The sequence below is a fragment of the Antedon mediterranea genome, chromosome 10, assembly GCF_964355755.1.
Source record: "Antedon mediterranea chromosome 10, ecAntMedi1.1, whole genome shotgun sequence".
Classification (NCBI taxonomy): Eukaryota; Metazoa; Echinodermata; class Crinoidea; order Comatulida; family Antedonidae; genus Antedon; species Antedon mediterranea.
This window is the reverse complement of record NC_092679.1, coordinates 23,608,014-23,622,893: the sequence shown is the minus strand read 5'-3', so window position 1 is coordinate 23,622,893 and position 14,880 is coordinate 23,608,014. Positions and strand designations below refer to the sequence as shown.

Genomic DNA, 14,880 nt, shown 5'->3' with positions numbered 1-14,880 from the left:
ACACAACTTTTCAAGTTGGACTAATATAGTTACTGGAAATACAAATAGCAAACTCATCAATGAATTAATTTCTGTTTTTTGATTTTAATATATAAATCATGTATAACATATAAATAACGTTGAAAAACGAAATGTACAATAAACGATGAAACCTATACAGAATAGAACTTTTAAATTTAATTAAGAATGAATACGCATGTAACATTATCAATGCTAGAAAAAAATGGGCTAACGTCAAAGAAAAACTGTCAGATTTTTTTCAGTAAGCTTTAATGAAAATAAAGTATATTGTCTGTATGTATGCGTATATTACAGTTTTTATAGGTTTTTTATGCCCGTGTATATAGGTCTAATGTATTATATTTGTATATATTTTTTATCGTTCTTGGTTTTAATGTTAATTGTATGCATATGTGTCTGTATTGTATGGGTATATGTATGGATATATATGTGTGTATATGTATATATTATATTTGATATATACAGTAGTATATGTATTTCTATATATACAGTATATACGGTGTGTGTGAATGTGTTGATATTATATATATATATATATATATATATATATAAATATATAAACTGATAGACACACAAATTATGATTTAAATAAGTTAACAAACGTTTCATAAGTAAACAACTTTTTTATTAATATGCAATATATTTTGTAATAGATAACATAACAAAAAATATGCAGAAAATAATGTAAACATATATATATTTTATAAATGTAGTAGAAAAAAACAAATATATACATTAAGAAAACATTGGGTACTACGTATAGGCCAAATATTATAAAGGATAAAAATAAGAAAATAACGAAAAAAATGTAGAAAATGCTTAGAGATTCTGTAATTGTTGTTTATGAAACAAAAGAAAAAAAAAATGAAATTGAAATAAATCATCATTGTTATTTGGGAGTTTTAAATTGTTTATCATTTTAAGTATATCTAAATTGTACATTCTGCATTAAGTAGTTTCATGGTTTCTTGATTATTAAACATTTTGTAGATTAAAATAAACCGTCAATGTTTTTAGAACTACAGTTTAAACTTCATAATTAGACAGTTTGACCAATAAATCATTGTAAAAAATATATAAAAATGTACATTATTATAATTAATGTTTTTTTTTATCTTTCCATACATAAGTTCCTTATCTCGTTACATATAGTTTTCTCTAAAAACATTTTCATTTCAGTACACTTTGCCTATTATTCTATTGATAATGTTTGTTTTATCATCTGCTTACATTTAAAGTTGTATTGTCCCCCAAAACATGAAAAATAAAGATGAAAAAAATCAAATTTTGAATAGACCATTTTGTAGTTATAATAAAGTTATTCACTTTCGCCGAAAAAAAATCCGAAAAAAATATTGATTTCGCTTATAAAAAATCAAAATAAGTTTACCATTTTTTCGAACTCATAAGTTCAGAAATGCCAAAATAACGATGGTTAGCTAACAGCTCATACATATGCATGATATGTTAATGAGTATCCAAACAGGGGAGATCCGATCTGTTCACCACGTAAACAAACATGTGCGAAGAACAGAAGAAAGTGCTGGGGTTTCCCTGATCGTATGATGTAAAAAGCTCTGCCGTTAATTTGCTGGTAAGTAGAATTCTATTTTAGATGAATGACACATCCTCCTATAATAGTTTTTGGCGTATAGTTATAGGCTTAGCTATCTAGGCTAGGGCTATAATATAAGCCTACTTCTACTATCTAGTAGGGCCTAGGCCTAGTTAGTACTGTAGTTTACTACTGTGTAGTGTAGTGGCAGCTGTAGGCAGGCAGATAATCGGGTCAGAAAAGTAGACGGGAACCCACTTTGAGGCCTAGCTAGGTCCTATATGTCGTACTCACCTAGCTAAGCCATCACTCCACAACTAGCTACAGGAAATAGGCCTACTATGTTGATGTACCACTGATATACATTTGGAGCTCGAATTAATTTTAAAGTCTAAAAAAGACTAACTGATGACAAAAAACGAACATTTGGAAAATGATCAGCATACAGTACCAAAGAAGTTGACGGTAGAATAGATTGTTGTTGATAGCAACCAAAACGAAAACACTAGTAAAATAGACTAGGCCTTTTTTAGGGAGGAGATGCACTTTTCAGGGATTCCTTACTGTACATTAGTACCCCAAATTGAAAACTTCAGATTCATGTACAGAAATAATAATTATATGTATGCAATAAATTGTGAAATATTTAACTTTTCTATTTGACTTTTGTATTTATACATCATTGTTTTTCAATTTATAGACTTAAGCTAATGAAGACTGGAACAGAAGTTACACCCATACAGCATTTTAAAGGCAACTGGCAGTAGACTCGGTAGTGGAACACAAGATAAATATTGGATGACTATCATAAAGCATTAGGCAAATGTGTTGGTTGTTTTCCAGCTTTTAAAATTTTGTATAGTTTTCATAATTAGAGCAATAACATTTGTATACAGCATTAAATAAATAAAAAATACTACTACAGTACATGAGATAAAATCACCATAATTTTAATGTGTGAAGATTTACAGTACAGTACAGTACAGTAAAAAATGAGTTAATTACTAGTATATTTCATTGAATTTCTGCATTATTGTTGACAATTTATTTTCAACTATTAATTGATGTGTTGATTGTGGCATTACAGCAATAGCTTGTCTTCTGTGATTGTTCATCCATTTTAAAGTGTCATAGTAAGAAACGTTCAAATAAATATTGTGAATGTTGCTACCACATTTTGTATTGATTTCTTCACCATTTTCCACTACTTGCTCATATTGTTCATTCAAGTGTGTTAATACCTATTAAAAGAAAGACATTATTTATTAAAATATGTACATAAAAAGTTTAATTGTGTGAATGTTGGTTTGAACGTTATTGCTTTGGAAGAATTTTCAACATAACGGTACTAAGTACTGTAAAGTACACATTCCAAAAAATATTCAACTTAGATTATTTGGTCATTTTCTCTAAAATAATTACATTATTGGATGTACAGTATAGGCCTAGTTACAATGTTCACAAATTTATATTAGCATTAAAATCTGATTAATCATGAAGGAAAAACCAAGCACCATAATCTCTCCTGGCCCTGGTGGTGACCTTATTTTCTATTTTTGGCAGCCATTCACAAGTTTTCGCTTTTTGAGTTTCGCTGCTCTTATGTATAATTTTTTTAAATCACAAACTCTACATAGAAAAAAAAATTAAATGTTTTAAAATGAATGAAAAGTGATATGAATAATGATAAATTAAAGACTATTATTAATATTATAATATTATACTAAAAATAAGACGAGTTGGTGGTGTCGAAATTCACACAAGTCACAATAAAACCACGGAGGTATAAAATATTTTATTTTTATACCTCCATGCTAAAACCTTATTCCTTACTCCATGCTCACAGATGAATGTTATAGGCCTAATCCTATTTAAAGCTAGGTTGGCAATAACTATTAATAAGGCTTACAAGTTGTATCTATTAGTATTAGCTAGGCCTGCTACTCACTCAGGGTGAACCCTCACTCAGGCCTACAACTAGGCCTAGTACTACTACCACTACTAGACTAGCTACTACTCTAGGCCTAGCCAATAGATAGGGGATAGTACACTAGATAGCCAGTACAGCTGTAATGGGCTAGCTAGGCTTCCTATACTAACTAACAAAGCTGCACCATAGAAACTACAGTTCTTACTTACCAATCTGTTAGGGCCTAGCCATAGTCTTTTCTTCAAGTAGGAGTTGTTTTTTGTTGTTGTTAAACTACAGAACTTTCCCACATCGTCGTCTCGCCATATCACGTCGTATTTTTTTTCTGATGACCTAGAGGTCACATACACGCACAAGAATCATACAATATGCATAATTCATAAGCTAATTCAGGTCAAGGGTTAAATTTAACCGGAAGCCAGCTGGCTGCCAGCCAACCGACTTCCGGTTGACTATTTTTTACTTTAAATTACGATTTTCTAAGGTAAATAATTTTTTTTTTGATCCAATTTTTTTTTCAAAGTGAATAACTTTTATGTATCATTAAAATGGCCTTAAAAAAAAATTTTTTTTTTGTTCAGGGGGACAATACATCTTTAAGCTTTTTTTTAAGTTGTATTCATTTCGTTACATTTTATCACATTTTTCATAATTTTGTTTTAATATATAATTTCTACTAATACTGCTTTCCTCTTTTTATACATATAATCCATTAACACTTTTTTATTACATAGTTGTTTTTTATCTACATTCGTTTCTTTATACAATTATCTATATATAAATTTACGTAAGGGCAAAAATCGGTAAATCGTGCGTTCTTTCTAGAATGTTTACTCGATGGTATATAAAGTTGGTTCGTACTTTCGGTACTAATTTTAACCACCTGATGTAACCCTGTTTACTAATTAAATTGAGTTCGATAATTAGTTATTGACGATTAAAACGAATTTAGGTTCAACGATTTGCCCCAAATAGGGGTGTTTTCCGATCGTGGTATACACTGTCTAATGGATGTCAATTTGAAAAATACCCGCACACAATAATACGAGGACACTTCGCATTTTCCTATCTCCTCCTACGATAATTGTTTTTAATAGCTGAAAACCGGTTGAACAGTTCGAGTACAGCATCATAATGTTGAAGACAGGCCGATTTTCTTTAAAAAATGCTATTTTGATACATGTAATATACGTTTTTACAAATGTATTGATTTGTGATGAATGGAACATTCCAAATTATTTGGTTTAACCATAGAGGTATAGATTTAGATTTATGGGCCCCTTTGGAGAATAAACATAAATAGTATTGCAATGCTGTACAATACTGTTAAGGTATTAACCACTTTTGATCGCAATTTGAATCGCAAATTTCTTACTGTGAGTGTTGGTACTGTTAGATATAATATAAACAAATATACAAATAAACTTTATTACTGTGAGTGTGGGTAGGCCCTACTGTTAGATTATAAACATATAATATACAAATAAATAAACGTTATTACTGACAGTTGCTTCTCAACGTTTGTATTAATTAATAATTTAAAAATATATAAACGTACGTAGTGGTGTATCGTTACATGTACTTTACTATTTCAATCGACTATGACAGTGAGAGTTTTAACAAAGTATTAAATCGTAAATGTTTTACTGTATTTAGTGGTATATTATTTATAGGCCTATAAAACATTAAAAACAATATTTCGTTACTTAGTGGATAAAAATATATTTTAAAATGTTTCCTCTTTGTACCTATCTTCTTCCCCCATCCCTCAACCCTTAATGTTACATACAAAACACAAATTGGGTTTGTTTAAATGAGTCCAAATAAAAAAAATTGACTCATTTTGGTTGTCTCTCGGAAGTAATTCCCAGGGTGCTAATTTTAGCTGACTACATAAATCATCGTGTATATTTATTCGTTTCTGTAAACGACAATGTATTATAGTCCTGCAGTACGTACATTTGAAATCTCCATTTTTTTCTCGCTGGAAAATACTGTGTATTCGAGAACCATCTGTGGGCACGACCTAGATGGTACGCGAGCGAAGCGAGCGTGCCATCTAGTTATTATAATTAATGTTATTTATGTGAAGAATGTGTATAGATTATAAATAACTTATTCAATAGAAAAGTATAGATAAAGTGCACTTTACAGGCCTACATCAATGTGTTTGCCAATGCATTAGGCCAACATTGTTTGTTTTTGTCATCTGATAAAACTTACTATTGGTATATTAGTTTATATTATACAAATTGATAAAAAAGCAATTGCTAAGTATATTGATTTGTTTTATACTTTTAAGTAACCTTCATTTTAAAAGATAATTAAGATATCGTAGATCTTCGTTTTAAATTATTATAGAATTGGTTTGTATTAATTATGATTTTAATTATAACTACTCTGACATGATGCGCAATTTAACGATTAAAATAAAGTAGAATTAGTTAAAATTGTGATGTTGTTTGTATTATTTGAGTTTGTTATAGGCTTACTTTACTGACAATGATGCGAGTAAACTGGATCACTATCAAATGTAGGTTACATGGTGTAGAGCGAGATGGTTCGATTCGTGAACTTGCCTGACTAAGATTAAGATTAAGAACAAACCCAAATTCTAATAATAATAATAATAATAATGATATACCACATTTATATAGCGCCCTTTTCATGAATAAACATGCTCAAAGGTGCTTAACAAATAGTTCATTATATAGCGCATATAAGCAAGCTCTTAATGCGCTGCATATTATGTCTATTACCCCGGTCATTTTTTGGATCAAACACGTATGGAAACATACTCCCATTATAATGCAGCTAGTAATTAGCGCAAGGTTGTCTCTGGATCTAACCGGTAGGCCTACCCACTCATACACTTAGGTAGTAAAGTAAAGTGCCTAAGAATACAAGCAATGCGGCATGAGTTGGATTCGAACCACGATCTCACGATCAGTAATCTACCGTTCAAGCCACTGCGCCACACGCCCTATTCTAATAAATAGTTAAATAACACAACATAACTCACTATGAGATCACCACTTCAACATTAGCAGTGATGTACCTGTTTTGCCTTCTTGTTACACTTCTTAGGACACATCAACCGTACAGTTAAAAACGACTACAATAATGGTAACTAATAAATAACAATGACCGCTAAAACAATGGGGTAAATACCAATGATGACTTCATGAATATTTATGAGGCAAAACGCTAGTAGACCAAGTCCAGTACCGTTTTTTGATTGCGATCATGCGGGAAATTACCTCACGAATATATATTTTATATCTCGTGGAATAAATTTTCCGATTTTGTTTACATGCATTCATTCATTAATTCATTCATTTATTCATTTTTCTCTCGTTATTCCTGTCGTTGCCCATATTTAATAAACAATGTAATTCCAAATAGTGCAATGGGCTAAATAATGTATAATGCATAATAAAGTAGACCTATTAAGTGCAGTGTTAATGGGCTAAATATGTATAAGGCCAAATATAGTAGGCCTATTAAGTGCAGTGTTAATGGGCTAAATATGTATAAGGCCAAATATAGTAGGCCTATTAAGTGCAGTGTTAATGGGCTAAATATGTATAAGGCCAAATATAGTAGGCCTATTAAGTGCAGTGTTAATGGGCTAAATATGTATAAGGCCAAATATAGTAGGCCTATTAAGTGCAGTGTTAATGGGCTAAATATGTATAAGGCCAAATATAGTAGGCCTATTAAGTGCAGTGTTAATGGGCTAAATATGTATAAGGCATAATAGTAGACCTATTAATATGTATAAGGCATAATACAGTAGGCCTATTAATATGTATAAGGCATAATACAGTAGGCCTATTAATATGTATAAGGCATAATACAGTAGGCCTATTAATATGTATAAGGCATAATACAGTAGGCCTATTAATATAAGGCATAATACAGTAGGCCTATTAATATGTATAAGGCATAATACAGTAGGCCTATTAATATAAGGCATAATACAGTAGGCCTATTAATATAAGGCATAATACAGTAGGCCTATTAATATAAGGCATAATACAGTAGGCCTATTAATATAAGGCATAATACAGTAGGCCTATTAAAATAAGGCATAATACAGTAGGCCTATTATGTATAAGGCATAATACAGTAGGCCTATTAATAAAAGGCATAATACAGTAGGCCTATTAATATAAGGCATAATACAGTAGGCCTATTATGTATAAGGCATAATACAGTAGGCCTATTATGTATAAGGCATAATACAGTAGGCCTATTCAGGCAATTCGGTCAACAAAATTCCCAAAACAAAGTGCAGTATATCTATTTAAGCGCTAATGACAGATCAATTGATTATATCGACGTACCAGTTTCAAAAACAGTCTGGAAGATAGTATTTATTTCAATTGTCTCCACTGACAATTCCAACTTCACCAAATTGTATTCAATGTGAAGTTTCTCAACGTGTGGTATTATTCTTATAGCTAAATCGCCTCATTTCATCGTTACTTACTTAAAAGGAAAGTTATTCTACTTTTAATAATAATTATAATTAGGCCTTCATTTTACAAAAACAGGTTTGTTTCTATTCACGGAAATCTTTAGTAAAAGGCGAAATATTTACTTGCGTGAAACTAGTCTAGAGAAACCAGAATAAAGAGAAACGTGTACAATAATTATTATATGCATCCTATCGAATAATTATGTTTAGATTAAATGTGATATTGACAAAGTATATAACTTGTTGGAACTTTAATGGAATTAGAGAAATGTCATTAGCAATACTAATTTAAATCATTCTCATTCACATTTATACTGTAGGCCTGTATTAAAGGAGGATTCTGGATTTAAATTGGATTTCGTTTATTTACGGTACCTAATACCTATTGTGGAGTGGCTTGGTGGTTATGATGCTTGGCTACAAATCCAAGGGTCCTGGGTTCAAGTCCCGTCACTTTTTTTTTCTAAGGACAAAATTACAACTCCACTCACAAATTCTTGTAATACGACTTTGTTTATGTATAGCATCTTTTGTATATGTTTGTCTTGTGAACCTCTGAGGGTTCCTAAGGATCAGCGATTGCTGGTTGGATCACCCTCCTTAAATATGGTCAATAAAAAACCAAAAAACGTCAAAATGAAGAAGTAATAACGAGAAAAAAACAATTATTGTGAAATACAATGTTTGTATTTTTCTAAGCTAGTGTGTTCGTTGTTATGATATAAGTATGTAGCCAATGTAAATATATGTTGACCAATCACATTGCAAGAATACAATCAGGTATGTTATAAACAGGGAGTTCTCCCTGTTATAAAGCCAACACAACATGCTATATTAACATTAACCAGACACAGTACGAGCTGTCGGAGGTAAAGTTTAGCGTTTATACAGAATTGTGTAAAAAGATGTTCATCTTTCAAATCCTTGTGATATTGGCCGTTTTGCCGTTTTCCATCTCTTCAGGTATGACTGTCATTTTTAAATCTAATCATAGTAAAATATTTTGTGTATTAACATTGTAAAATTCAATAAAATGTGATATTAAATGATTAGTTAAGAAATAATATTTCTTTAACCTCATTCGAAGGATGTCAATACTTTATTAGTCCTGAGAGACAACATGACTTCACGTGGTACACGCGAGAAAAATATTATGAAGTGCACTGAATTTTTAACTTGACAGATTAAAAACAATTAATTTATTAAATATTACTAGGCCTACTTTCCTTTGTTGTGTTGTTATGGTAGTTTAACCAACAAAATTGTAGTATGTAATTATATATTATTTATTTTTATAACACAATAAACCTAAAGACCATGGTGAACTACATACACATAGTACTTACTGTAATCACTAGACTACGCGAAATGTCGTAATAGACGCACTGGGCGTTTCATATAAATCACCGGCGGCTAAACTTGTCGACAGCCCAACCCGTCAACCGTTCATATGCCGGCCTAATAAATGTCTTTATAAATATGGTGTATTTATGATTTAAGATTAATTACGTTATTTTAGAAAATCGCGCGTAGATCACGTATCTATTGATATCTATGGTGATTATTTGGTCAAAATCCTTTTAGTAGCTTTGACGTAATCTTGCTAACACATATACAAACAAACACAGAAATTCATGAAGGCAAATTGGGATGATCTCATACCTATTTGGCTTGAACTACATTTTCTTGAAAAACGTATAGCAACACGTGCAGTTTAAGTTATATCGATAACAAACAATAGTTTCAATTTTTTTGTGAATTTTGAACTTGTGAAATCTACAGTAACTTTACTCAGTTCTATACTTTGATAATGTTGTTCTACAACAATTAATACAGTTGAATGTAATTAAAACTAAAAAGAAATAATTATTAATTTAGGAAATTTAGTCAGTTAGGCCTAACTGTTATGAATAAAGTAGAAATTGTCAAACGTTATACAAATATATCTTTGTATAATAAACTAAATTTGAAAGAAAACTCAATGTATGTTACAAAGAATGTAATCATAGATGTTTTAATATGTCTTTTTATTCAATAGACTTATGATGATATTATGAATTCAGTGGAATAGACAGGATTAGTTACGATAGAATATTAGTAATTAAAAGTAGTAAGAAGGTTGATGAAATCCATTGGCAAGAAAGTTAAAGCAATTTTGTTTAGATGATCAGCACTCTTTTAACAAATTCTTTAGGTTAGCTTATTCAAAATGGAAAACGTCAGGAACTCTTTTCATCCGTATGTGACGATGCATTTCAATCGGTAATGGAAACTCTACACTGTAAACACCAATCCTTTTAAATTGTAACTTTTAACTACCGTAATGTTAACTGTGAAGTTGTTTTTTCTTGGAATTGTTTTCTGTATTTTATCTGTATTGTAGGCATAGTTTAACTTGAACAAACGCCTACAATTTCAAACCATGTTGTAAAGTGAGTAATAAATAAAACATAATGAAAATACACACGTTCAAACAATCTACCAGTTGAAATAAAATTTGATATCATTCAGATATCATCTCATAAAAATACTTGATAATTTAATTAAATTCTCTAAAGTTTATAATTATAACTTTATTCCATGAATCGATAATTGAAATCGACGCCGTATGGATATAATTAAATAATTGTATATGCTATAACACTTGGACTTGGTAATAAAAAGCTACTTGTGTATAAACTAAAGATTATAAAGATAGATCTGCTTCAAAACTAAAAGTAATGGAACTAATGTAATTCCAGTTTAGAAGTACTGAATTATTAAAAAAATATTTACCTTTATTGTCGAAACAATCATGGTTTCCAGTTTGTTCTAATAACAGTTGCGATGGCAACGATTTTCGTGTCCATCCATTGTTTTCTGTATTCAAATATAGATACTAAAACTGTTAAGTATCTAATTAAGTTTAACTCAATCATTTATTATTTAAACACTTCCCCGCGTCGGCACTTCGAAAGCTCACTAATCAAGAGAACGGAAGCATTAGGAAACTGTATCACGCGGAAGTTTAGTTGACTAAGGCTGACAAAATGGAAATTTTAAACTCAGACTGGGCATGCTCAAATACCAAACACGTCTGGGAGAAGAGAGTCTATGAGATGTATGCGGACAGTAGTCTATAAGACATTCAATAAACAATGTTTACGTTTTGGCTGTCAACGTAGGCATTTATCATTGAATAATGGTCAAAGTCTTCCTCTATGGTAATAAGTATATTGGCGAATGGCGTGTATCCATCAGGGAAGGGGGAGGAGTGAATCACACTTCCATGGTGTGTGTAGATGAATAATTGTTTGATTAGTGAGTACGTTTGTCGGCGGCTGTACAACGAAAGTTCGGAGAAATCAGACATTTTTTTTTTACTGGAATGTTGGTTTTGAGCTAGAGTGTATACGTATGAAACGCCATATGTGCTAAAATATATAGCCTAACCCTTGTTGCTAATATTATTATTAATTCGAAACACAGTCTTGAACCTAGACTAGGGCGGTGTAATTCCTGAGTACTTTCTGTGCACGTGTCTGTGATCTAAAATAAAAAAACTGATGTAAAATGTCATTTTGGCGTTTTCTTATTATTGCTAATTCTATTGTTCTTTATTAAACGTAGGTGTATGCCCAACAAATTGCCGTTGCTATAATGTCACCTATTTGCGTGGTTGGCGTATACCATGTTATAGATGGAATACAACCGTACATTCACAGCTCGTTGAGTTCAATACAAATAATACGGTAAAAGAATTGTACGTATGACTGTTGATATTATAATAATAGTTCATTCTTATATAGCGCATATAAGCAAGCGCTCAATGCACTGAACATTATTACCCCGGACATTTTTTGGATCAATTTAACACGTATGGAAACATACTCTCATAATAATGCAGCTAGGAATCAGTGAAATAACAGATTCTGTAATTGTTAACACAGTTTGTAATTGTTGTTAGACACTTATGTAATTAAAATGGTTATTACTGATATCAACAATAATGATGAATGGTAAAAATGGTTTAAAATAGTAAAACATGAGAAAACAAATGTAAAAATGGCAATAATGATAATGATAAAAAGAAAGATAAAACGGTAAAAACGCTAAAAATTGTGAATATAGGCTAGGCAAGGCTCACACGCTCCATCATGGTTCTGGTAGACTATCTTCTTCTTCTTCTTCTTAACCTATTTCTTTCCACTGCAGGACGAAGGCCTCTTCACCAATTGACCATTCACGTCTCTAGCTACTCTTTGCCATGCAATGCCACCATGTGTTGTTAGTTCATCCCTCCATCTCATCTTTTGTCTCCCTCTGCCTCTTTTGTAGGTTCTTGGAGTCCAATTTGTCAGTCTGACTGTCCATCTGTTGTCATATCTCCTGGCCTAATGTCCTGCCCACCTCCATTTCTTTGATTTTATGCTGCTTATTATGTCCTGATCTAAATCTGAGATTTGTATTTGACACTTTATCTTTTTTTGTGACACCTATTAGTACTCTTCCCATTGCCCTTTCTGTTACCCTCAGCCATTTTTCGAGACGCTTAGTAATGGTCCATGTTTCCGAACAGTAGATAAGGGTTGGTATGAGGCATTGGTTGAAGACCTGTCTTATCAACGAGATAGGTAATGATGTGTCGCGGAATATGTATCCCAATGAACCGAACTTTGCCCAACCTAGCTGAATTCTTCTTTTGATCTCCTCTTCTGAGCTAGTTATGAAGGTTATTTTCTTTCCAAGATAGATGTAGATTTCCAAATTCTTTCCAAGTACAGTTACTTTGAAGTTTTGATGTTTGGTATTTGACATGACTTTGGTTTTCTTTATGTTCATTTTGAGACCTGCCTTCCTACTTTCTTTGTCAAGGTCCTGCATCATTTCTTGAAGTTCTTGACATGTGTGGCTTAGGATGAAAATATCGTCTGCAAAGCGAAGATGTGTTAATCGTTCACCATCTACTAGGATAAGATACCTTTGTCGAACCAGTTTGTGTTCTTAAATACCTCCTCTAGAGCAGCTGTGAACAATTTAGGGGATATTGGATCTCCTTGACTCTGTAATGGTATCATCAAGGTGAATCCTGGAAATGGGATTCTTGTAGATAGCTTTGATAAGTTTGATGTACTTCTCGTCAATGTTTTGGTGCTTCAAAGCTCTCAGAAGTGACTGATGATCAAGGCTATCAAAAGCCTTTTCGTAGTCCTAAACCCAAGAACAAGTTGAAATTATATTCCATTGATTTCTCAATAACTAGGCTGAGTGTGTGTAGGTGGTCTGATGTACCAAACCCTGCTCTAAAAGCCGTCTGCTCTCTTGGTTGGTTATCATCCAGCTGTGACTCCATACGAGCAAGTATCACCCTGGTAAAGATTGTATACAGGTGCGGAAGCAAGCTGATTGGTCTGTAATTTTTAACATCCTTTCTGTCTCCTTTCTTGAATTTAAGAATGACTTTGGCTTCATCCCACTGGTGAGGGATTTCCTCTTCTAGTATGATCTTGTTGAATAGATCTGTGACTATTGTAATTGCCTCTTCATCTCCGAGGCTGATTATGTCAGATGTTAGCTGGTCTTCACCTGGTGCCTTTCCATTTTTCATTTTCTTAAGGGCATGGCGCACTTCACTCGGTAGGAGGGGGAACCACATCAGCTCTGATTTTCATTCCTTCTCCAGTCTGATTGGTTGCTATTATAAAGGGTCTTATAGAAGTCCCTTAACACTTTATTGAGTTGCTGTTTGTCTTTTGTTTCATTTCCATCTGAGTCTTTCAAACAAGTTATGATTTGTTTTCCAGTTTGCATTTTTCTGTTGATAAACTTTGTCCCTTTTTGCTTTTCAAGAATCTCTTGAACCATCTTTGATCTATGTCTTCTCCTTACTTCCCTTCGTTTCTTCCTTATAGTTTTGTTGAGTTCTGTATATTCTACTTGGTGTCGAACAGAGTATTTCCTTTTCTGGTTCATTTGTCTGATTTCTGCCATCTCTTTGTTATCTATTTTAACATGTGTTGTTTCTTCTTTTGCTAGATTCTCAGCAGCTTCAAGTGTAGTCTGGACGATTTAATCGTAACTTTCAGTTACTGTTTGGTAATTCATCTGATCGTGTAATGATGCAAATCTGTTTTTCATTTCTAATCTGAATTCGATGCTTTGATCTGATAATTTATTGATCTTGATCCTTATCTTTTTAGGTCTTTTCAAGATTCTAAGTCGCTCCAATCTCGTATCCATCCTAACTTTTGATCTCACAAGTCGGTGGTCGCTTCCAATATCAACTTTAGGGACTGTAGTAACATCCATCAGTATATCTCTTCTATTGGTTACAATATAGTCAATGAGGTTATGCGAAGAGGCATTGGGGCTCTCCCATGTCCAATACCTGTCGATAGATTTTCGGAATAATGTATTTCCAATAACAAGGTTCCTGCTGGCAACATATTCCAGCAGTCTCTCACCTCTCTCGTTTCTTTCACCAATGCCAAAAGGACCTATGCCTTTTTCTTCCCTAGTTTGTCTTATTCCAACTTTAGAGTTAAAGTCGCCCATATTAAGTGTGTATGTTTTATCCTCCTCTAGTGCCTGGTCTAGTTCTTCGTAAAATGATTCTATGGTTTCGTCATCGTGGCTAGTGGTTGGAGCATAGGCTTGGACTAGTCTTAGTGTGTGTTTGTTGTTGATATGTAGCTTCAGTACAGTATTCTGTCGGAATATGTTTTAAATTTGAGCACATTGTTCGTGATTGTCTTCTCAGAGAAGGGCCCGTTATGGTCATGGGCATTACGAGCTCTAGTGTTACTTCTCTTCATAATTGGTAAAGGTAATTTGCCTACTCGCACCACGCTGGCAAGGCGTGTTGGTGGAGGTTGAAATGGATTTCTTGGGCTCCAGCCCGATCTAAAGAAG

The 14,880-nt window shown here is 32.5% G+C and overlaps 1 protein-coding gene and 1 long non-coding RNA gene across 2 annotated transcripts; both read right to left on the bottom strand.

The window, feature by feature from the left end:
• Positions 1-2,513: 2,513 nt before the first annotated feature.
• On the bottom strand, positions 2,514-3,952 carry LOC140060288 (uncharacterized). The gene is made up of 3 exons (XR_011847308.1): positions 3,716-3,952; positions 3,091-3,205; positions 2,514-2,817 (listed from the first exon to the last, which is right to left on the bottom strand). It is a non-coding gene; the product is annotated as an uncharacterized lncRNA (long non-coding RNA).
• A 10,085-nt stretch (positions 3,953-14,037) lies between these two features.
• LOC140061330 (craniofacial development protein 2-like) lies at positions 14,038-14,523 on the bottom strand. The gene has a single exon (XM_072107840.1). It carries the CDS (start codon positions 14,521-14,523, stop codon positions 14,038-14,040), a length of 486 nt encoding a protein of 161 aa, XP_071963941.1.
• Between the last annotated feature and the right edge of the window lie 357 nt (positions 14,524-14,880).

Excerpts from the sequence above, each read along its gene's own strand:
- LOC140061330 (XM_072107840.1), bottom strand. The coding sequence starts at position 14,523 with ATGGGCGACTTTAACTCTAAAGTTGGAATAAGACAAACTAGGGAAGAA.